This window comes from Sturnira hondurensis, unplaced genomic scaffold, assembly GCF_014824575.4.
Source record: "Sturnira hondurensis isolate 20B ecotype Veracruz unplaced genomic scaffold, ASM1482457v3 Scaffold0005279, whole genome shotgun sequence".
In the NCBI taxonomy this organism is placed as follows: Eukaryota; Metazoa; Chordata; class Mammalia; order Chiroptera; family Phyllostomidae; genus Sturnira; species Sturnira hondurensis.
The window spans coordinates 6243362-6268037 of NW_028077910.1; the positions used below are offsets into that span (position 1 = coordinate 6243362).

General features: G+C 40.9%; 1 protein-coding gene across 4 annotated transcripts in view; it reads left to right on the forward strand.

The window, feature by feature from the left end:
- Positions 1-13181: 13181 nt before the first annotated feature.
- TNIK (TRAF2 and NCK interacting kinase) overlaps positions 13182-24676 on the forward strand; it is a 348375-nt gene continuing 336880 nt past the window's right edge. For all 4 annotated transcript variants that reach the window (XM_037046529.1, XM_037046530.1, XM_037046531.1 and 1 more), the window contains exon 1: positions 13182-13625. In XM_037046529.1, coding sequence (XP_036902424.1) covers positions 13569-13625 — 57 coding nt within the window. In that variant the 5' untranslated portion in view covers positions 13182-13568. The remainder of the gene's footprint in view (positions 13626-24676) is intronic.

Here is a 24676-nt window from a genome sequence, read left to right on the forward strand (position 1 = left end):
TTGTCACAAATGGCAAGATTTCTCTTACCCTCCCTTTCTCACGCCCGCCCTTTCTCCCAGCTGAATGATATCATATACATACACATACATACATACCCCTCACATTTTCTTTATCCATTCACGCATGGATGGATGCTTAGGTTTTTTCCCACATATCGGTTATTGTGAATAATACTGCAATAAGCAGATATCTCTTTGAGACCCTGATTTCATTTCCTTTAATCATATGTTTGTTTGTTTTTTGCTATTGTGTTGTATGAGTTCCTTATACATTTTAGACATTAACCCCTCCAAACACATAGATAGTTTGCAAATATTTTCTTCCATTCTGTACTTTCCCTTTTCATTTTGTCGATCATTTCTTTTGCATGCAGAAGCTTTAAAGCGTGATGTAGTTCTGTTTGTTTCTTTTTTTGCTTTTGTGCTTGTTCTTATGGTGTCATATCCAAAACTCATTGCCAAGATCTATGATCTATTGCCAAGATAAATAATTAGTTCTAACAGGTCATTTGGAGGAGTCTAGGATTTTCTATACATACAATCATAGCAACTACAAACAGAGACAATTTTACTTCTTTCTTTCCTATTGCATGTCTTTTATTTTTTTTCTTGCCTAATTGTTCTGTACCATGTTGAATAGGAATGGTAAGAGTGAGCATACTTGTCTTGTTTCTGATCTTGGAGGAAAACCTTTCAACTCTCCACCATGGAATATGACGTTAGCTGTAGGCCTACCGTATTTGGCCTATGTTATGTTGAGGTATGATTAATTTGTAGAGTTTATCAGGGGAGAAGTTTTTGTCAATGCTTTTTCTGCATCAATTGAGAAAAATCATATGATTTTTAACCCTTCATTTTGTTAAGGTTGTATATCACATTTATATTTTAAATATATTTTATTGATTATGCTATTACAATTGTCCCATTTTCCCCCTTCACTCCCTTGCACCCTGCACACTCCTCCCACCCACATTCCCCCCTTTAGTTCATGTCCATGTGTCAAACTTATAAGTTCTTTCACCTCTATATTTCCCACACTACTCTTGCCCTCCCCCTGTCTGTTTTCTACCTGCCATCTATGCTACTTATTCTCTGTACTTTTTCCTCCTCTCTCCTCCTCCCACTCCCCTATTGCTAACCTTCCATGTGATCTCCATTTCTGTGGTTCTGTCCCTGTTCTAGTTGTTTGCTTAGTTTGTTTTTGTTTTTGCTTTTACGTGTGGTTGTTAGTGATTGTGAGTTTGCTGTCATTTTACTGCACACGTTTTTTGTCTTCTTTTTCTTAGGTAAGTCCCTATAACATTTCATATAGTAAGGGCTTGATGATGGTGATCTCCTTTAACTTGACCTTATCTGAGAAGCACTGTATCTGCCCTTCCATTCTAAATGAAAGCTTTGCTGGATAGAGCAATGTTGGATGTAAGTCCTTGCCTTTCATGAGTTGGAATACTTCTTTCTAGCCCCTTCTTGTCTGTAAGGTCTCTTTTGAGAAATCCTCTGACAGTCTGATGGGAACTCCTTTGTAGGTGACTGTCCCCTTATCTCTTGCTGCTTCTAGACTTTTCTCCTTCATTTTAATCTCGGCTAATGTAATTATGATGTGCCTTGGTGTGTTCCTCCTTGGGTCCAACTTCTTTGGGACTCTCTGAACTTCCTGGATTTCCTGGAAGTCTATTGCCTTTGCCAGATATGGGAAGTTCTCCTTTATTATTTGTTCAAATAAGTTTTCCACTTGTTGCTCTTCCTCTTCCCCTTCTGGTACCCCTATGATTTGGATGTTGGAATGTTTAAAGATGTCCTGGAGGTTCCTAAGCCTCTCCTCATTTTTTTTGAAATCTTTTTCTTCATTCTTTTTTGGTTGGATATTTTTTTCTTCCTTCTGGTCCACACTGTTGATTTGAGTCCCAGTTTCCTTCCCATCACCATTGGTTTCCTGTACATTTTCCTTTATTTCACTTAGCATGGCCTTCATTTTTTCATCTAATTTGCGACCACATTCAACCAATTCTGTTAGCATCCTGATCACCAGTATTTTGAACTGTACATCTGATAGGTTGGCTATCTGTTCATTGCTTAGTTGTATTTGCTATGGAGCTTTGATCTGTTCTTTCATTTGGGCCATTATTTTTTGTCTTGACGCACCTGTTACATAGTGAGGGGTGGAGCCTTAGGTGCTCACCTGGGTGGGGCAACCCAGTCACTGGATTGTGATGCCATATGTGGGGGTGGGGTTTGAGAGGGAACAATGGCACTTGCTCCGCTCTCTGCCGGATTTCAGTTCTTTCTGCTGCTTTCCCCAAGCAAATTGGGCCCTTCTGGTGCTGATTCCTATGTGGGTGGGTTTGTCTGTATTCTAGGGCCCAGTGGGTCTCTCCAACAAACTCTCCTATGAGGCTGGGAGTCTCGAAACCCCAAAGGTGTTTTCAGTTGGTGTTTTGAGGCTTTATTTCCCTGAGCTGGGGCCCTGAGTTGTGTGGTCTGTCTCATTCCTCAGTTTTGCCTGGTTTATCTGCATGCAAATGTGGGACCTCCCACCACCTTGCACACCTCACTGTGCCCCTCCCCAAACTGCTGCCTCACTAGGTCTGCCAGCCACCACTTTGTTACGAGCCCTCTCTGTTCCAGCTGCCAGACTGCGCCCCTCCTACCGGTCTGGATGAATGTGTCTTCTTTACCTCCTTGGTTGTCGGACTTCCATATAGTTCAGTTTTTCCATTGGTACTGGATGTTTTTTGTTTTTAAATTGTCATTGTCCTTCTTTTGGTTGTGCAAGGAGGTGCAGTGTGTCTACCTATGCCTCCATCTTGGTGGAAAGTCAGGAATGTATGTCACATTTATTGATTTAGGTATGTTGAATCATCCTTGCATCCCAGGGATAAATCCTACTTGATCATACTGCGTGATTCTTTTAATGTGCCATGGAATTTGGTTTGTTAGTATTTTGAGAATACTAGCAAATGGAATGTTTCCATTTATACGTACCAGGGATTTTGGCCTATAGTTTTGTTTTCTTGCAGTATCCTCACCTGGTTTTGGTATGAGGGTAATACTGGCTTCATAAAATGAGTTTGAGAATGTTCCCCCCTCTTCAATATTTGGAAGAACTAGAGAAGGATTAGTGTTAATTCTTCCTTAAATTTTTGGTAGAATTTACCAGTGAAACCATCTGGTCCTGGGTGTTTCTGTATCGGGAGGTTTTTGGTTTTTGATCCAATCACCCTACTTATTATTGGTTTGTTCAGATTTTCTTTTTCCTGATTCAATCTCAGTAGATGATATGTTTCTAGAAATTTATCCTTTCTTCTACATTACCCCATTTATTATACTCCTCCTTTTAACAAATAATATACTTAAAAATTTTGACTAGTTTTAGATTTACCAGAAAGATATAAAGGTAATATGGAGTTCTCATGTACTCCGTAACCAGGTTCCCCCATCGTGAGCATTTCATTACCGTGGTGCATTTGCCACAGCTAAGAAACTGATGCTAGCCTACCACTACTAACTAAACTGCATGCTCTATTAGAGTTTTACTAGTGCCTTTTTCATTATATCATATCAGGGTTAACTTTTATCAGCATGACTTTTCACTGATATTAGCCTTGATTATTTGGCCAAGGTAGTGATTGCGGTTTGCTAGATTCCTCCACTGTAAAGTTACTTTAGCCCCCGTTCATACTCGAAGCTTTGGAAGAACATCACTAAACACAGCTCACACAAAAAGCTCTCATCCTTTTTTGAGATACACAGTGAAATATTTAGAGGTGAAATGACGTGATATCAAAAATGTATTTGAAAATATTTTAGAAAAGGAAAAAGGACACATGGACAAAACCAAAAAGGGGTAGGATCGAGGGTGGGAGGTGGGGATGGCTGGGTTGGGGGGGTTGGAAGTGGAGACAACTGTACTTGAACAACAATATAAAAATTAATTAAAAAGAGAAAGCATGGGGCAGGGAGATAGATAAAAATAACTATGATGATATGCTGACTGCTACAGAAGCTAGTGACATATATACTAGAAGACAAATAATTTTAAGCAACTTCGCAGGGTGGTCCATCATTGAAAGATCACCAACAACATTTATATATGTCTAGAACCTCTGTCTGGCCAGTTTTAAGATTCAATATTTTTCTTCATAGCGACCCTGTCTTTTCATTTCTTCCACCCTAATCAGCTCTTCTGTGCATTTCACCCATGTTCCATTATGTTCTTTTATGTGATTAGACTTTGTTTTTTGTTGATATGGACTGAATGTTTGTGTCCCATCTCCCTAAATTTAGTTGTTGAAACCCTACCTGACAAAGTGATGGTATTTGGGGGTGAGGTCCTGGGCTGTGATTAAGTCCTGAAGGCAGAGCTGTCGTGAGGGAGGTTTGTGCCAAATAAAAGAGGTCACAGAGCTAGCTTGTCCTTTCTGCCATTTGGGGACCCAGTGAGAATGTGGCTGTCTGTGGAGAAGCAGACCCTTGGCAGGCAATAAATATGCCAGCACCTTGATCTTGGACTTCTCAGCCACTAATACTGTGAGAAATAACTTTCTGTTGCTTATAAACCTCCCAGTCTGTGCTATTTTGTTAAAGCAGCCTGAACAGACTAAAATATTTACAGAGTTATAATGAACTCCATTATTCCTTTCGTCTAACCAAGTAAAGACCTTGTCCATCAAAGAGACTCAATAAATATTTGAGAATGAGAAAAAAATCACCTGGGAGGGTGCTTGTTTAAAAGTGAAGATTCTTGAGCCCTGCTCCCCCAATACTCTGGAAACATACATGTTAATTAAGCCCTGACTCCCCACCCTTCTTTGAATATGTGTGATATAAGTGCCCTATGGACCGTACTTTTAGAAGCTCTGCCTAAAGTATAAAGGCAGAGACCATCTCGATATTCAGTAAATGTTTTTGATGAATTCACAAAGGACAAATTCATATGGAGTGAGTTTGTCCTCTTTGTGAATGGATGAGAAAGGTGGAAATCCACAACTGATCTTGTTACCAGCTTTTGACATTCATAGTTGTGGGACTCTTGGTTTGTTCTCAGATGCTAGTAGTCATGCAAAATCACAGCAAATATAAAACTGTGGACACCTAGAGGGCACAAAAGACTTGTCAAATTTTTTTCTGGCTGCAAAGTGGCTGGTTCTGTCCACATTTACCAGCTTCTTCACGACTGATTTATTGATAAATTTTTGAGCAGCACTTTATTGCAGGCACTGTACTAGACTCTAGAGAAATAGAGCTGAACAAGGAAAGTTCCTTATGTTCCTCAGCTCCATGGTGGCAAAGAAAACCAATACAGCATCTTAAAAACAACAACAGGGACAATGCATTTTCCAGTGTAGACCTCAGGAGTCATCCATGTAATTACATGAAGAGAATGTGTTAAATCCCTAGAAACGTTTGGCTTCTGCCTCCCTGGGCCAACGGATAAAGCAACACCCATGTCTCTTTTGGTTTCCTGGTTCTCTGTCTTCAAGAACCCACGCAGACAAGCTTCTTGGCTCCACTTTTGGCAGTTCCGCCTACACCAGAGCCAGCATCAGGCATGGCAAACCCACTCATTTAGCTTGGAGCTCTCAGGCAGCCCACACATTGAGGGAAATAGGATCAGTTGTGTACTTTACAGTTTACTTAAGATAAGAACCACAACACAAATGGATAGATAGTATTGGAGGCACAATATGGTATAGTAGAAAGAACAGTGGACCAGGAATCTGAGGGGAAGCCATAACAGTAAATACAACCTTGTTTTCTTTTGTGTTTTTGTACAAAATCTTCAGTTCCCAAGGGCCTTCCCAGTGCTAAATCTGTGACATTAAATGAGTCACACAAGTGTCTCTGAACCTTGGTTTTCTTATCTGTAAAATGAAAGGGTTGAACTCAGTTATCTCTAAGGTTTTTCCCAGCTTTAAAAGCCTCATAAAAAATTTCATCTACCCTATGACTTTCTGTGAAGATCCAACTGGGCGCCTTAACCAGTGTGGCTCAGTTGGTTGGAGCATCATCCTGTGTGCCAGGAGGTTGGAGGTTTGATTCCTGCTCAGGACACATGCCGAGGTTTGGGGTTCGATCCCCAGTTGGGATACATGTTGGGGGTGGCCAATGGGTGCTTCTCTCTTGCATCAATGTTTATTGCTCTCTCTCCTCCTTCCTCTCTCTCTAAAATCAATACATCTATTTAAAAGAAAAAATGATCCAACTAAGCTACTCCTTCCAGTTCTGACCTAATCTGTAGGGTTAAACCATTCAAATGTATGGACATGAAATAAAACATCATAATTAAAATTATTTTGTGCATGGTATGGTACGGGGAACTTAGAATCTAAACTTAAAGAGAATACAGTTCTGTAGGAAAGTTATGTAGAAAAAGCAAAAAATAATTGAGATAGCCAGTGGGGAACAAAGGGCCACAGGCTTTTGATAGAGTTTGAATAGACCTTGGTGGTCAGGAAAGATGTCCTTTGATCATTTCTATTACAGTATGTTTTCTCATTGACCAGACATGTATGGAGTGCTTACTGCTGCCAACACTAGGTTGGATCCTAAAAACACTGAAGGAGAAGCAAGCTGAAAACTCCATTGTTTAGCTAGAGTATAAATAACTTAAAGCTACATTAAGATTTAAGAGGATCAAGCGAGAGAAATTCCAAAAAATTATAAATAATTACACATTTACAATCAATATTGAAAGATTGTAGTTGCATACTAAAATTTCTATATGTATTTGTTGTTAGGACTTTTTCAAAGAATGAAAGCAAAAAATGCTCCTTTGAAAGAGCTGGCCAAATTTTTGGTAAAAATACTTGTCTGTATTTGGGGGAAGTGTAATATTGGTATTTAAATAAAGTTTTGTGTCTGTCTTTGGGCTTACATGGTGCTAGATAATTAGGAGAATTGCTCTGAACCCATCTAACACAAAAGATGTAGTGACTTGGCATTATTCTTCCAAGGGTAACTAAGTTAAAAAAATCTATCTATGTAAAACAAGACACGAGAACTGTAAAACAACTGTATTATTTTTCCTTTTCTATTTTAGGAAAGTTCTATTTCAGGCAGTTGAACTCCAGGGACCAGGCTCCCACCTCAGCTCATACTACATGGAATGCAGTATATTAAATTTCAAGCTCCTAAACACTTTGAGGTCCAGCATGGAATGGGAAGGAAGAGTCAGAGAGAAAATAAATTGGAAAAGAATGAAGAATGCCACCAGTGGATGGAAGTGGGATGTCTCTGAGTCTATAAACAGTGGTAATGCCGACAAAGGCTACAATGAAGCTAGAAAGCTAGGGCATGTAATTGGACAATGGGAGACTGGAGTTTTCTTTTCTAAGGTAGAGATGTTTAAGAAAGTAGTCAATTACTGCCCTGGCTGGTGTGGCTCAGTGGACTGAGCCCGGCTTGTGAACTGAAAGGTCACAGGTTTGATTGCTGGTCAGGGCACATGCCTAGGTTGTGGGCCAGGTCCCCGGGTGGGAGTGTGTGAGAGGCAACCAATTGTTTCTCTCACTCTATTTCTCCCTCTCTCTAAAAATACCTAAAATATTTTTAAAAGAATAAATTTCTGATTGGGTCCCTGGGAGTAAGTCTAAGTGCAGTGAGAGCCAAAGGCCATACTAGTGAAGGTCCAAGAATTGTGAATCACATATTTAAATAAATCTGTGACATGAATATTGAACTCGCCTAGTAATGTGGACTCTGAATGTGGTATTTATGATTGCTACCTTTTGATAATTGTCAAACTTTACTTTGTGGCCATTTCAAATCACATGGCTTTGCTTTTCGTACTTGAGAGCTTCTGTCTTTTAATAAGGGCACATATTCACAGGTTCCAGGGATTGGAACAGAGACTTCTTTGGAGCAGGGGTGGGGGGGCAATAGTCTACCAACACAGTGCACAAAGAATGAACATGTGTCTTTTACATTACATACTTCAGTTATTTTTTCCTTCATTTCCATTGAATTCATCAAGTTATTCTTGTTCTATTTTTTCCACTCAAGTATTTTTTAACTTAAACATCCAATTTATAATTACCTATATGGTGACCCTTATATTTATCATGTATAACTGACTTACATTATTCTGTTTGTGTTTAGAGATAGTATGTATATACACCTACAAATATGACAAAAATTTTAACTCTTCTTTCCCTTTTCCCTCGTGATAAGATCATTAGGGTATCATTAGGTATTAGGTTATCATTATTTCTTTTCACTTTATGAATTAACAATAGTAAAGCCTTAATAAAAGTTTTAATTTTATTTTTTGTAACAGGAAGTGTTTGGCTGCAAATATCAGAATATCCATCTGAAGGTGGCTAAGTAGAATGAAAAAAGCTTATGTCACATAAAAAGAGGTTCAAGTTGTTCTTGGATTATTTAGTGGCTGGATGATGTCATTAAGTATCCAAGGGCACTTCATGTTCTGCTTTCTTTCTCAAGCTCCTCCTGACCTGGTAGGAAGATGGCTCTGTAGCACCAGCTATTATTATATCTGCACACAGTTCTGTCTGCAAGTGTGTTATTAGTTATCTATTACTGCATAATATATCAAGTGGCTTATAACAATAAAACTTATTATCTATCAAGGGGATTCAGGAGTAGCCTGGTTGGGCCGTTCTGTCTCAGGTTCTCCCACAGGTCACAGTTAGAGGTACCAGGGACTGCGGTCACCTGACAGCAGATAAGAAGTAGGTGATCTCGTTGGAATTTCCACTTTTATCCTAATGCCTTGATCCTTTGAAATTCCATCATGATGTGTTCAAACATGGTATTTTTTTACTTATTGAATAGGAGCTTTTAGCCTAAAGTCACTGGAACATTTTTGTCATTTATTTGAGTATTTCCTTCCATCCATTCTCTGGATTTCCTTTAGATGAATGTTGGAACTTTTAGATTTATTCTCCATATTACTTACATTTTTGATCATTGTTTTAATTCTTTCTCCTGCAATCTAGGAGAAAATTAAGCCCAACCTTCCATTTTACTAATTCACCCCTCAGTTCACCTTGAGTAGGAACAGCATGGTGATTGAAAGCCTGAGGTCAAATCCTGGTTTGGCCACTTATTACTGTTGCCTTGTGTAGGTTAATTAACCTATTCAAGGTTAATTATTCTTCACTTTACTATTCTTCACTTTACTCATATGCACAATGAATATACTAATAATGTTGTCTGTTTTATGAGTATTAAGATTAAATATGTCAATACATGAATGCCTAGGAGAGTATAGCACACTACTACCTATTGTTAAATCTATTCATTTAAAAATTTAATAAACAGACTATTTAATCCTCTAACTAGTTTACTTTTATACTAACCTGTTAGTTTTAAGAATATAAGATCCTGTATTATCCTTCTTAGAAAAAATATATATAGCATGAAGGTTCTTGCTCTATTAAAAATAACTTTGAGTGTTCAAATCCATTTGCTGACTGAAATTAGTGCCTCTAACAGTAATAGTTTCTCACAAACAATTGGTGGTTCTGAGTTGTCTGCTCACCTTCGCATTTGGAAATCTCCTCTGCTTGTCTGCTGTGCTGATTCTAATTCTCAGGGACCGCTTTGCTTATTGTGGTGGGAAGGAGAGCAGGACAGGACATGGCATAGGGCGGGGGATGCAACTGGTATACCTTCTGTATGTGTGTGTGGTCCCATTTCTCCTGGCAACTGGTGAGCAACTCCAGGGGCTAATACTCTCTCCCTAGCCCAAGCACCCATATTCCCAGAGAGTGGGTGTCAGCACTGGAGGGTGGACATGTTCATCTGCTGATTTCCATAACCCTGCTTGATTTTCTTCACATCACTTTTCACCACCTCAAATAATCTTATTTATTGATTATTTATTTACAAGTTTATTATCTGCCTCAGTGAGGTCAAATCTCCCAGGCCTTGCATTGGGCCTTGCACAGAGCAAATATAAATATTTGTTGAATGAAAGAGTTAATGTCATTCTTTAGTTACTCACCATGATAAAAGTGCCTACTCCCTATCGCCATGGCTTTTGAGCTTGAAACTGCCCTAACTCACGCTACACAGTTCTCGTTTGTGGGTGAGTCAGCCCTGTCTCCCTATATAATCCAGGAAGTCTTCTGAATTGCTAGACCACTGATAGTGCCTTTTCTTGTCTTCTAGAACTCTCATGAATTTTTAAAAATACATTTTCTGTTATATTCAGGGATTTGCGGTGACAGACGATATACGGAGTGTGTTTTCATAAGCTCCACCAGCAGTATTAGGATTTCCACAGTGTTTATTTCAGTTGGAGCATAGATTTGACATTAAGAAGCAGTGAACCTAACACAGAGAATATAACCCCCTTTGGAATTCTTTTTTAATGAATATTTTTAAAATATAAAAACCTTTCAAATATACAAAAAGATAGAGAACAACATAATGAAAAGTCATTAGTGTAAAGGTAAAAAACAAGTAAGTTCAACAGCATTGTTGGAGCGTCCTTTGTGCTGTCCCATTCCATTTCTCCTCCTTTCCCACTATCCTGAAGTAATCTGTATCCTTCCTGCCTGCGTCCGGGCTTTTTATAGTACATGACATATTTAGACAGATATAAACAGAATATTGTATTGTTCCAATACAATACAGTCTTCCAACCTGCACGTAAAGGATATCAATTCTCTCAATCCTTCAGATTACACCAAGAAGAAAAACCTCACCTTGGTCAAGTTCTGAAACGAACAGCAGGCCTCAGGATAGGAGCCTCAGGATAGGAGCCTCAGGCAGGCAATGATAGCTGGTGAGAATGTAATGATGTGGCTTTATTTTCCATTGTGTTTATTTTAATGGTTTCTCACTACTTTAGCAAGTGTTGCTAGCTTTCCATTTACAGTAGTGACTTATATTTCTTTTTGAATTAAATGTAAAAACAGAAGTGTTGATTTAAGAAAAATATTAAGTAAATAATAACAGCACAGGAGGTACACAGACATGACAAAAAGATTTAGGAGTTTTTGCTGAAATTTGATACACACTTGACCTGAAGAATAAAGTTCAAGTGCCTCAAGGCATGTGAAGCTCTACCTGATCTGAACTCTGCTTTCTTCCTTAGTCCAGTCACCACTTCACCTACAGCACAAACTGCTTGGAGTTTCTACCTTCCCCCATCAGCTAGAAGTGCTTTGGCGATTAACCTCCCCTTTTATGGTGCTTCCTGCAGCTCTCACCCCTGCCTCCACCAGGCTCTCTCATCCTCCTCCTGGCTCCTAGGAAGCCTTCCTCCAGGTAGCCTACCCATCACTGGAATGAACATACAGTTTTGTAATGTAATTCTAAATCCAAGGGTAGGATTCAGTGCCAGTAACACGGCATGCTCATGGCCTGAAACAGCTTACTGTTTATATAATATCGGAAGGAAGTATCCATTTGTGATATTTCAAGTAAAATCTGCAGTATAAATGTAGGTTTCCCACGGAAAAAATGTCTCATTTTAAGAATGTTTGGAGTTTTAAAAATAGTTCTGTTCATAGATCTCAGTACCTGATCTTAAGTTATTTTCTTTCAACACTGAGATGATAACTTGTCATCTAGATTAAAGGTAAAAAAGGGACATAGGAAAATAAACAGTGATAGGACATGATCCTATTTTACGGCTTACTTGATGGCTTACTGCACACCACTTATTACCTCAGGCTACATGATTTTATTTTTTTTAAAAAGAGAGATGAAATGGAGTGCTTTGAGTATACTACATGTAAATGTTTGTCGTTTTAATGGCAAAAGCTCCTAAATTCTTGCAGCCATTCAGATGTTGGAACAATTTTCACGTTTCAAGATCCACAGTACGTGTAAGTATACACATTAATACTAATAAAAGCAGTACAGGGAATGCTTTTTAAAAGTCATTTAATGTCTGCAGTCGATGAATTAACTGCTTGGGCTTGCATTCATTCATTCATTCATTCATTCATTCAAAAGCCTTATTCTGAAGCTGACATCCACACTACACGTTTAAACTGAGCCCCTGCCCCGCCCCGTGCTTTCGGCCAGGTTAAGTTCTCATCTTAACAGAAGTACAGATAATCCTTCCAAAGCTATTGCTGTATTTGGGAGAAAAGTTTGATTGCACCATTTCTCCCTATGTATTTCGAGCGGCCAAAGCTGGAGAGGAAGGGCTGTGCGGGGCTAGTGCAGGGGGCGGGGGGTGGTGATGGGGGAAGTGACTTCACACTCTTGATTACAGAACATGAAGTTTAACACTGTAAACGGTCAGCCTTCAAATGAGAAAGCGGGCGGTGTGAAATCGCTCTGGCCATACATCTCGTATGTTAACATCTTACCCGCCAGACAAACTTTCTCCATCAATCTGGGTAGGTCAGCCACGGAAACGCTGCCTGAAAGGGAATTGTAGGGTCCTAAGGCGGCGTGTATTGCTTTACCCAGTGTTGCCTTTAGAATTACCTGAAGCATTCAAGCTACTGAACCCAGAGAGCAACCTTCTCGGTTCAATTCGGTCGTTTCCGTAGGGAATTGCGGCACGGGCATGTCCTGGGTGTGGCGATGCCAAGAGGAAGCTCAGATTCCCGGCTTTCCCGCTTCTGGCAAACCTTTCCAGCCCCGAAGCGGCGAGTGACCATCCATCCGGGATCCCGGGGAATGCTGGCGGACCCGACCCAGAGGCCAGGGCAAATTGGCGAGGTGTGGGGCTGCGCGCAGTGTACGAGTGCGCTGCTCTCCCATTCGTTAGCCGCTGGAGGCGGATCCCCTTCCCTGCACACAAGTCCTTATATGCACCGGTTGCACCAGCCTGCGTTACTCCAGCCACACAAATAATTAATGGCGGAGGGAGGGGCGTCGCTTTTCCCCCATACATTTTTTTCAGCGCCAGAGTATTTGAACCCTTCCAAGAGTCCCCCAGATGCTATTCAAGGGTCATGTTGCTGCAGTACATGAATTGGACACACAGAAATGTGTGTGCCCCAAAAGCTCCTTTGCCCCTACGATAAGCGCTGCAAGGTTCAGAAACAGCTCTTCAGATCCATCCAGATTAGCCCGCCAGCTTTTGGGCGGAAGGGTGCCCTCCCCTCCCCCATCCACGCTGGTGCGGAGGGACCGGGTCAGGAAGCGTGGACTCTCCCCAGTCAGAGACCACGCCTCCTCCGCCTCTTCCCTCCCCCCTCCCTTTACTCCTCCCAGGAAGCGTTGATAGACAGTTCTGTGTGGTTCTCCACCCCCAACCCCCAGCTGAGTGGAGGAGTTGATGTGTCTCATTATAACAGCCAATGCAGCCGCCATCCACGCACAAGCAAAGAAGCATGTCCCATTTAAATACACCCACGCAGCCCAAGCGCCCTTAGCCGATCAGGGCGCGCAGCCCACACGCACCGCGGCTCCCGGCTTGGAGGTCCCGGCAGGTTGGGCTCCCGGACCCAGCGGAACCAGGAGCGGAGGATCGCGATCCCGCGCTGTGGATAAGGGGTGGGCCGGAGAGGCTGGGCCCGGGGGCCTCTGGCGCGACACTCGCATGAGGACGCGGGTGAAATAGATCAAGGTGGAATTTCCAAGGGAAAAGCTTCAGGGTGGTTTTGGTCCATTTCTCCCGCGAAGAAGTAGACATGGCGAGTGATTCCCCGGCTCGCAGCCTGGATGAAATCGATCTCTCGGCACTGAGGGTGAGCAGAACGTGTTTTTCGATTTGTTTCTCGTGGTTTGAGTCCGTGTTGGATGGGTTCGGTGCATGGATGGGGCTGGGACTGGTGGGCAGAGGCGGGCGAGTGCGATGCGGAGGGAACCTGGATCCTCTTTTGGATTTGTGGGCTGCTGAGGTGCTTTCGGCTAAGTCCCCACGGCAGGGGCTGTGCCGTAAGTGTCCTCCTTTGGCTGTGGTCAAGGACCCCCTGGGAGCGCGTGGAGCTTATGCCAGTTTCATCTCAGAGCGGTGTAAGCGCATTAAAATGAAAGGTTCGTGTGTGTGTGTGTGTGTGTGTGTGTGTGTGTGTGTGTGTACACAAGCCCCGGGCAGTTGTCTCCTGCCAAGGCGCGAGACCTGTCTCTTTCAACAGAAGGAATAACAACAGTGTGAATGAAGGCACCGGCTCCCCCCACGTTTTTCAGCTACCTGCAAAATGACACTGTGAGCCCGGCGGTCCCACGGAGCCGAACCTGCCTCTCCAAGAAGGCAGCTATTGCTATGCTGGTCTTGTAGATGGCAACTGCCTCCCCTTCCCCCTTTCCTGCCTTCCGCGCCCGGACTCTCTCAGCGCCCTCTCAACGCCAGTCTGCCCCCTCACCTTTATCTGGGGTTTAACTCAGCCCTGCCTGTGCTGACTTTGTGGCTGTAACATTTCAGTTTTTATGGCTGAACTTCAGCAGGTGAAAGGGATGTATTCTCCGCTTTTCCCCAATCAGACCGGAACTCCCGGGAGTGTGTGTGTGTGTGTGTGTGTGTGTGTGCCCCTGGGTCTGTGGCCAGCCCTTTGTGGAGCACTTCCCAACCCCCAGCCCCACTGAAAGTCTGCGTTTACCTTCACGTGAATGGCTTCAGTCGCCGGTTCATTGTATTGACTAAGACATCACGCATATAGAATCCATTTTGCTGTTGTGTTGAGACCAGAATACCAGGAATCCGAGTGCAGCCTCGACGCCTCCCCACCCCCACCCCTCAATCCCAACACTGTCCTTCGGGGAAGGGGGCAGAGCTTTCTTGCCATTTTAATTAGATGCTGCCTGCCGGGAAGGAGTTGATGGGTGGGGGTGGCGACAGCAGTGGGGGTCTGAGAAGAATTGGACGCCAATTTAAAGACGGCTTCTTCCTCTCCTGACCCAAAAATAAAATTTTAAAAAAACCCTGCATGTACGTGAAGCATGGAGGGTCGGTGAGGCCAAATCGATGGTGGCTGTCAACCCAGGGACACGCAGGATGGGTGAGGCTTCAAAGTTCACACGCCCTCCTGAGAGAATACGTTGTTAAATTGATGCTAAATCTTGGGGTTGTATACCTGCATCTTCGGCACTTCTCCCGACATTGCCTCCTCCTCCACGGTTATGCTAAAGAGCTGCCTGGATTGTGCAAGTGTCACTTTTTCTTTAGTCTCATTAATCCTCTCCCTACCTAACCCCCCCTTTTAACTCTTCCTTCCCCTCTCCTTAATCCTTGAATCCGAGAGGTGAGGTTTCTGCGAGGCAGTCAAGGGGTTGGGGAGGAACAGAGATGCTATTTGTAACTGGCTTTTTTGATAGCTGGGCAGCAAAAGCTCATTCATGCATTATTACAGTAAGCTGTCTATTTCCCTGGCACCGAAATGCCACATGCAGAACAGGGTGGGGGCTGGTAACAAGCTGGGTGATTTGGCCGCGTCTGTGGCTTCCTGCTTTACGGACTGTCATTTGCCCTACTTTGTGCGCTGTGAGTTGCTGCCAGCCTGTTAATCAGGTGGATGGATGGTCCAGACTTCGGGGCAGGAGAAAGTGGCAAAGGTCAGGGAAGGCGTCTGAACAATGGGCAAGGCTATGGTCTCCCTGATCCAGCATCTCAACATCGCTCCTCTCATGGAAAGCGCCTTGATCTGATTTTAAGTTGGGCTTGACCAGCGGGTCCCTTGTCCTTTTTTCCTGGGAGAGATACTGAGCACAGAGCCTGCAGGCTTATGAACAACCATGAGGGCTCACCCACTGGCCTGGAGTGTGATTCACACATGGGAAACCTGCGCCTGAGATCTGTATTTTGAAAAGATATCTCTGCAATTTCAGGATTCACTGAAATTATTCTTTGTGGCTTGCGTTCAGTGCTCTGCCTCTGTATTTCTGCCTGCAAGAGGTGTGGAAAGAGGAGGGGCCAGGCCAGCCTAGGAGGCTGGAGAACTGCTGGCTGGAGGACTTAAATGCCAATGTGGAAACAGTTGGAGGGCTGGGGTCTTAGACCAACCATTCTTGTAGTGGGTGATGTGGGTACGGTAGGAGTGGGTCCAAAGGCCATATAGGTGATCTCTGCAAACCAGAGGGCAGGTCATTATCTCTCTCTGTCTTCTCCAATTAGGAGAAGGGAGCTCATCTAGAGGAGAGGTCTCATTTGTTCCTAAACTCTCAGTAAAGCCTGCCTTCTGAGAACCTTCTGGGAATGCCTGACCCCTGAAATGCAGCCAAGGTCAGTGGCTTCTAGGAGAATTTGCTGCAGCTCTACCAGTCCCTTGCTGTTTCAGTGGCTCTTTAATGTACACAATCAATGCTCTTTTTGTAAACGCTGCACTCAGCGCACTAAAAGCGGATCCTGTCTGGAGAGGCCTTTATCCTTCTCATTTTGGGGGCTTATTGTTCTCAGTCAGTGATCCCAGACTGGACCCTGTCTAAATTTTCCCCAAATAGCAACAATGCATAATTTAAACCAGAGCAACCAGTGATAGCGCTGATTATTTAAATTATGCAAGATTTGGATGGTTTTAAAAAGTAATATAAAACAGGATCTTTGGTTAGGAAAGAGATGATCTTAATCCAGTATTATTAGCCCTTATTTTTAGAGCTCTGGAGAGAAACTACATCTTAGGGGATAGGGGGTGAGTGCATTGATTTAGAAATGGAAGAAAATTGTAGAACACTTAGCCACTCCTTTCATTTAATACTTGGGAAGCTGAAGCCCAGAGAAGTGAAGTCTATTGCCCAAGGTCACACAGCCCCCACCCCCTCACCTCTTGGGTGGTTTGAAGACAGTATTTGGTTTCCTGACTCCTCATTCAGTGTTCTTTACTCTAAGTCACACTGTCTGTGCTTGAATCCGAAATCAATAATACATTTTCTATCTGAGCACAATGGCAGAGAGGAATAATTTCACCAGGATCATAGAATTTTATATCTTGAAAATAGAGAAACTGCTTTATGCAGGTAAGCTCATAGAACACATAACATGGAGCTTTAAGATGCCTGTGGAATTCATCTTGTTCAACTCTCCTTCAATTCCTTGTCTGCAGGCAAATGGCTGTCTAAATTGTCTAGGATAGGTGTTTGTCCTGTGTGATAACCTCCCTCCATAATCCATCTCCATCTGAACATGTCTGAGGGGTCATCTAGACACATACACTATTTAGATGTGTCTGCATGTAAGGTTTATAGCTCTGGTATGCTTTGTAGAATCTATGTGGTACCTATATATAGTATTATGGATATAAACTATCCATGTGGCTATATGAAAGTATGTCTACATGTAGGCTACAGAAAACAACCTACTCATTCAAAGCCAGGGCTTGAGTTCAAGGCATCACAGTATTGACAGAAATGAAATTTGCCACCAGTATGCTTTATTACATATGAAGTGAGATCAGCCCAGAAAGCTTTTTGGAAATTAGCATATATCTGAATCTGATCACTTTGGCTGTCCTTAGCTTGGCCCAAAGAGTAAGACATTTAAGGCCAAGATTGGTCACTGCTGACTTCATACTCTTGTTTCTGCCAGGACTCACACTCACTTTTCTATTTGTACAGATTTAGATGACCTCCACTTGTCTTTTCCCTGACCCCTCACTCCCTTCTTGGGGCCTAACTATTTCTTTCTCCAGCAAAACCTATATTTAACGGGGGGGGGGAGTAGGAGAGGGTAAAGGAGAGGATAAATGGTGATGGAAGGAGACTTGACTTGGGGTGGTGAACACACAATACAATATACAGATGCTGTATTATAGGATTATATACCTGAAACCCATTTAATTTTACTAACAAATGTTACCCCAATAAATACGATAAAAAATTAAAAAAACACAACTAGATTTAAGAATTGACCACATCTGGAACACTTGCATGCATCCTTCCCACTATACTTTTCATGCCTGTGTTATGAGTGGTATGTAGTTTTCTTTTAGCCTGATCACTAAACTGCAGGCTCCTTTAGGCCAGAAGCTTGGTCTTGCTCAACTTTGAGTCCATAGTTCCAGTTAGTTGAATAAATGAATAAATGCATGAATGAGTGAGTGAGTGAATGGAGTGGACCTAGCACCAAGTTCTATGTACATGTATTAATAGTTTTGGAAATGATCCCAACTGCTTGCCTTCTCATACACTGATTTTTTGTTGTTTTTTTAAAAAAATATTTTATTTATTTATTTTTAGAGAGAGGGGAAGGAAAGGAGAAAGAGAGAGAAACATCAATGTGTGGTTGCCTCTTACATACCTGCCACTGGAGACCTGGCCTACAACCCAGGCATGTGCCCTGACTGGGAATCAAACTAGTGACCCTTTGCTTTATAGGCCCACACTCAACCCACTGAGCTACACCACCCAGGGCCTCATACACTGGTTTTAAAAATCAAATTATTCAGCCTTGGCTGGTGTGGCTCAGTGGACTGAGTGCTGGCCTGTGAACCAAAGAGTTGCTGATTTGATTCCCAGTCAGGGATCATATCTGGGTTGCAGGGCAGGTCCCCAGTGGGGGTCACGTGAGGGGCAACCACACATTGATGTTTCTTTCACTCTCTTTCTCCTTCCTTTCCCCTCTCTCTAAAAATAAACAAGTAAAATTTTTAAAAAATCAAATTACTTATAGCAATGCTTTGAAAACTATAAAGCACTATAACAGTGTGCTAGGCCATGATTAAATAGAATTTTATGGGAAACTTGATTCCATCAACGTTTGATCCTAATGATTACACTTAATTGAAAATGATCCTGAGAAAAATGTCCTACATCTCTTTAATAGTATTTTTTCATTTTTACATTTTGGTATGCTCTGGTATGTTTCTCTGGTGTCCTGGGTTAACCTTTGCCCTAGAATCAGCTTTTATTATGTATGAGGTGAGCTTAGCCCAGAACATTTTGGAGATTAGCACATTTCTAACCCAGTATCAAGTATCAGCATTATTATGCTGATAATAAAATAAAATAAAACCTTTCAGATTTTCTTTTCTAAAAAAGATCTCTTCTCCTCTTTATGGATTGACCATTTTTCAACCAAAAACAAATTACTTATGCCTGTGCCCTTTTAAAGTTTGTGTTTGGAGGGGTCAGTGTGGGGGGGCATCAAAAAGGGACATTACTAGTCCAGTCTTTAAAAGCTTAAAACGTGCTGGTCAGAGGTCTTGTAGGGCTTAACGAAATCTTGAATTATTATTAATTCATTACCTAAGGTAATTTGAATTGAGTCTTAAATGGGAGGTTGGTAATTGTTGCAGGAATTGATAACAGTATCTTAAAATGAAATTAGCAGTTTTAAAATTAGATATATTTGTCATATTTTAAGCTATTAAACAGGAGTTTTTTTGCCTTGACATTGCCTCATAATAAAATAGGGTATAGTGGTAGTTATCAGTACATCAGAGAAATCTGCATAACCATTTTCGATATTCATTACTAAGTGGAGTTATCTTAGTACAAAAGCTAATATAAGTCATGGTTTGCTGTTTGCATAATTATCTACTTAGGAGGTCGTGGACTATTTTGTTGATGAGAGAATATGCAGTACATTTCCTTCATGGAAATATCACATTTCCCCCCTTATCTCTAAGGCTCTTTGAAATCTTGTAATTTTGAGTCTTGCTGGTTGTCCCTTTTTTCCTTCTGTGTCTCTGCCCTGCAACTAATCTTCTGTGCCTGTCTTGTTAAATGCCACTCCTTCTTTCCGTGGTGGTGGTTCTAAAGTCCACCAGCTTTGAGCTACTGTGATTGAATCATGGCGGCCCTGCCCAGCTGGGCACAACACATCTCTGAGTCTGTGCCTCTGATAGACTTTGCGATAATTTGTGCCTGAAAGATGCTTTTATGTCAAATTGGTTCTTCTATTTCTGTGGGGGAAGTCGCTCTCTGAGAACAGGGCCTGAACTAGCATTGTGCTGAGAATTCCAAGAAAATCTGGGTGATATTTTTTGAATGAAATGTTATTTTGCACATATAAATATAAGGTTTCTAGTGGAGAGGGAAGACTTAAATAGAAAATGTTGGATGAATTCCGCTTGTAATTTCACTCTGGTTGGAAGCTTATTTCCCTCTAGAGAAAGATGATTCTCTACTCACTTTTTACTTGCCCAGACTGTCTCCATTTGTCTCAAGGGAGTGCCTTGAAATTCTCAAAACACATTTTATTCCACCACAATCTTAAAAATCTTTTTTTAATAGCTATTGTCTCCATTCCTCCCACCACGGCGGCAGTTACTGTCATGACAAGACCTGGCTCCTATGTTTCTGCCAGCAGCCTTCCCCTGACTGGTGTCCCACGGACACTGCAGTATGTTGGTCTTTCGAAAACACTGTTCAGCACAGGGTCACGGCCAGTCTACTTCATCCAGCTTGGCTGCCCACCACATGCTGCAGTTTAATGACCATCCCTTCTCTCCGCCATGGGGAACAACTTCCTTCTCCCCATGGGTGCTCTTTAGGGGGGTGCCCTACCTTATTCTCCTTTTCTGTACCTACGACCCTAACACTGAACATTCATCTGCCACCTTCCCCAAAAATTGTCCCTGATTTCTCTCAGATAGAAGTTATCACTTCCTCTTGTAAACCCTCTCAGAACTGACCTCCCAACTCTTTTAGAACATTCTGAACTTTCTCTCTTGCATTATATCCACTGCTAGACAATAGACTTCATGAAAGCAGTGCATACATTTCCTTAGGAAACTGCACCAGGATGACCTCTTGGGCTGCATGGCCCAGAAAATACAGATTGTGAATTGGAGCAAAGACTGCTGAATTGTTAAAATTTTGTTTAATTGAAACAAAAAAAGCTTTTTCTGGTTCTCATTACGACAGCAGCACATGATCATTGCAGAAAACATGGAAAATGGAGAAAAATAAAAAAGAATTTATGATTTCCAATGATAACCAAGTATACATCTTATAGATGGCTTAGTGACTTTTTCCTATGCATAGCCAAATATAAATAAATTTATATTTATTTATTGTAAATATAATTTAAAATTAAATTTATAGTAAATAAATGTAAAATTAAGATTATGTCATATATATTACCTGCAATCTGTTTTTCCAAGTTAATAATCAGACTCTTTGCATATAAAATTTAAGAAACTTTTTATTATGGGAAATTCTAAACTTATGAAAAGGTAGAAAAAATATTAGAGTGCTCAAACTTTGCTAATGGGAATATAAAATCATATAGCCACTTTGGAAAACAGGTTGGCAGTTCCTCAAGATGTTAAATAGAGAGTTACCACATGACCCAACAATTTCACTGTTAGGTATATACTCAGGAGGATTGAAAACATATACCTACTCAAAAACTTGTACACAAGTGTTTATGGTAGCATTATTCATAATGGCCACAACATGGAAATAGTCCAGATATCCATCAATTGAATGAATGAATGAAATGGAGTGCATCGATATGATGGAATATTATTGGCAGTAGGAGGAAGTGCTGACACATGCTGTAACATGGATGAACCCCACACTTCGTGAAGGAAGCCAGAGGCACAAAACACCACGTATTATATGATTCCATTTATGTGAAAAGTCCAGAGCAGGCAATTCCATTGAGACAGAAAGTAGATTAATAGTTGCTGGAACAAGAGAGGAGGAGTAGGGAGTGACTGCTAATGTCCTAAAATTAGTTAATGGTGATGGTTGTTCAACTCTGTGAACATCCTAAAAATTACTGGTACTCTTCAAAAGGGTGGATTTTATGGAATGTGAAATAAATCTAAATAAAACGGTTACTTAAAAAGTAGACAAAATAGGATAATGAGCCTCCCCCCAACTTAACAGTTGTCCACTTGTGCCCAATCTTATAGCTACAGCCCCACCCACTTCCTCCCCCATATTATTGATATTTCAAAGCCTCATATTATTTGATTTGTAAATATTTCAGTATGCATCTCTAAAAGAAAAGCACCCTTAAATTATGTAACCACAGCACTATTATCATGCCTAAAAAATTAGTATGTAATTTTAAATTTCTTTAAATAGTCTGCCAGTGTTCAAATTTCTAATCATGTTTTTAGTGAGTGCTTAGCACTTTATTAAGGGGATATATTTAATCACTTTTTATTGATGAAGCTTTTGGTTATTTCCAACTTTTCAAATCTCATAAGTAGTGCTTTGATAAGCATCCTTATGCACAAGTCTTTGTATATCTCTGTTTCCTTAGAATAACTTCTCAGAAGTGCTGTTTGCAATGAAAGTGTACAAATGATCTCTATGACTCTTGATATCAGCACATTACCTCCCAGTTTCCTGTGAGGTAGGTATATATCATTTTCAGATGAATGCACAAGGCCCAAAAGAATCAATACATTGTCTCAAGGTCATAGACTAACTACATGGCCAGGCTTTGACTGACCTCCCCCAAAGCCGTTGCCCAGAGTGACTCACACAGTTCTTCTTTGAGTGACTCACACAGTTCTTCTTTGATTCACAGACCATGTCATGACATCAGGATTATCTGAGGTCTTCTTTCCTTGGGGTTCACAGATTCCCCAGAAGCATCGTGTTTGGGGCACAAGGTCTCTTTGATGGGCATGGTGGTGTTTTTAAGAGTTGTTTCTAAGGTATTTCTTTCTTGCAATTTTTTTTTTAATATCCAGGTCAGCTTAGAATATGTTAATTGTTCTTTCTATTGCCTAAAAACCTAAACAAACACAAAATACAAACCATTTTGGGATTAGCAGTGATTTCCTTGTACATTGTGTATGAGGGATGTTTACATTTAATCTTTCATTTTCTTTGGAAAATGATCCAGCGATTGCATATGGAAGATGTGGAATCAGGCTCAAAAACTTCCATTTTTTAAAACAATTTGAGACCACTGAATTTGTGATTATCAGAGAAGACAGCGAGATGAGCCAGAAGGCATGCTAAAGCAAGGGCCATTTTCAAGCCTTTAGCTATCTCAAGTTGCCCTTTTTTTAAAGGTAGATATAGACATTTTTAAATTACAGTGGAGAAAATGGAAGATAGAGCTGGCAATCAAAAGAGTAGAGTCCTGTGTTTTGAACATCATCTACTTTCCACCTTGTTTATAAGTAAGAAACTGTTAAAATCAACACAACTTCAGGGATGTCAGTCTGGTGAAGGTCAGTTGCCTTAATTCACTAGACTTTATAACCTAACCCTTCATTTAAAATGCCTATAAATTATTTATGCCTAGGGTAAAAATCCAGACCTTCACATGGACATGGTTTCATCATTTCTACGTCTAGGTTTTTTTTTAAGCTGCCTGTAATCAAATTATAGCAGTGCGGTGGGTGAAATAAGTCTTAAGCAGTAATTGCAAACTGTATTTAAATAATAATAATAATACTTAGCATTTATAGAGCACTTTATATCTTCAAAGTACTTGCAAACATTATCTAATTAAATATCCTCCCTGATTATAAACTGGATATAAATGTACTTAATTCCAGAACAAGGTCATGAGAAAACTATGCATTTGACAGTTAATGCTAGCTATACTTTAGAGGTTTTTAAAGGTTTATCCAATGACGGGAGAGTTAGAGTTTGGAATTCCATAGGTTTATCCAATGATGTAGAGTTTGGGATTCTGTTGTATTGTTTTTATGCATCCTTCTGTTCACCTTATCAATACCTCTGCTTGATTTCTGGTCCTTAAGGACTGAGTGCTAATCACTGCCCTGGCCCTTACAGACAATAAAACATAGACAACATAAATAAGCTTTAAAAGGCTCTCTCACTACATTTCGTCCTCTGGCCTCAGATGAAACTCTCATTAGTAAGTGAAATGAAGTGGGGTAGAGCAAGAAAGAATGGCTGTGCATTGTGGTTTAGTAATTTCTATCTGAGAAAAATAGATTAAACTGCACAGTAGGATACATCATAAAGAAAAGCTTTGGAGAAATAAAACATCCTTAGTTTAACTGTACTAATGACTTCTTGCTGTTTTGGACATGTGTCTGTGTATTGTCTCCTTGCACATATATCCAGTGTTGGCAATTTCCATAGTATTTGGAGCAAGGACCTATGAGGCTTACCCAGTTGGTAATACAGGATTCTGCTGCTGATTGGTTCTCAGTGTTATCCTGTGCATTGCGATTTTCTAAGAGCTGGTTGACGGGTTAACTGCCTAGAGGAACTCAAAGTGAGATAGATCCTCAGATCAGCAGCTTCATTCATGATCACCTTTTAGATCCCACCTCTCCCTCTTACCTCCTGAATTAGGAACTCTGGGGATGGGGCCCAGTAACCTGTGCTTGAAGAGGCCTTCCAGGTAATTCCACTATAATTTAGAGTTTCGGAATCCAAAGTGCAAATGTTTAAAAGACAGTTTTCTTTCTTCTTGTTTTCCATGCTGGGTCATTTGTTCATTCCACACACATTTATTGAACATCTACTATATGCCTAGTGTTGTGCTAGATGCTAAGGATGTAGTAATGGACACACACATGCACTGTCCTCATGGATTTTAGTTCCTAGTGAATGAGAGAAACACATATTAAAGAAATAATTACAAAAATTATTTACTAAATGTAGGTTGCTTTGGAAACACATAGAGCATAGCCATAGAAATTTGGTAGTGCTTGAAAATGTTGCAGGATAGGAAGTAGTGATTTATGTGAGGTAACTGCAACTTTTTCATAAGGGGTGTGGCTTTAAATTATGGAAGGCACATGCTTATAGGAATACAGAATTTAAATTTTTACACTACTATTATATGCATTTGAATTGTTTGTAAGAAAGGGTATACCTGAAAAGGAAAAGTCTACAACTTCTGAGGGATAATCCTGAACTGCTTGTATTGCCAATGAAAAATGTTTTTATTAGCAAATTTATTCAGGGG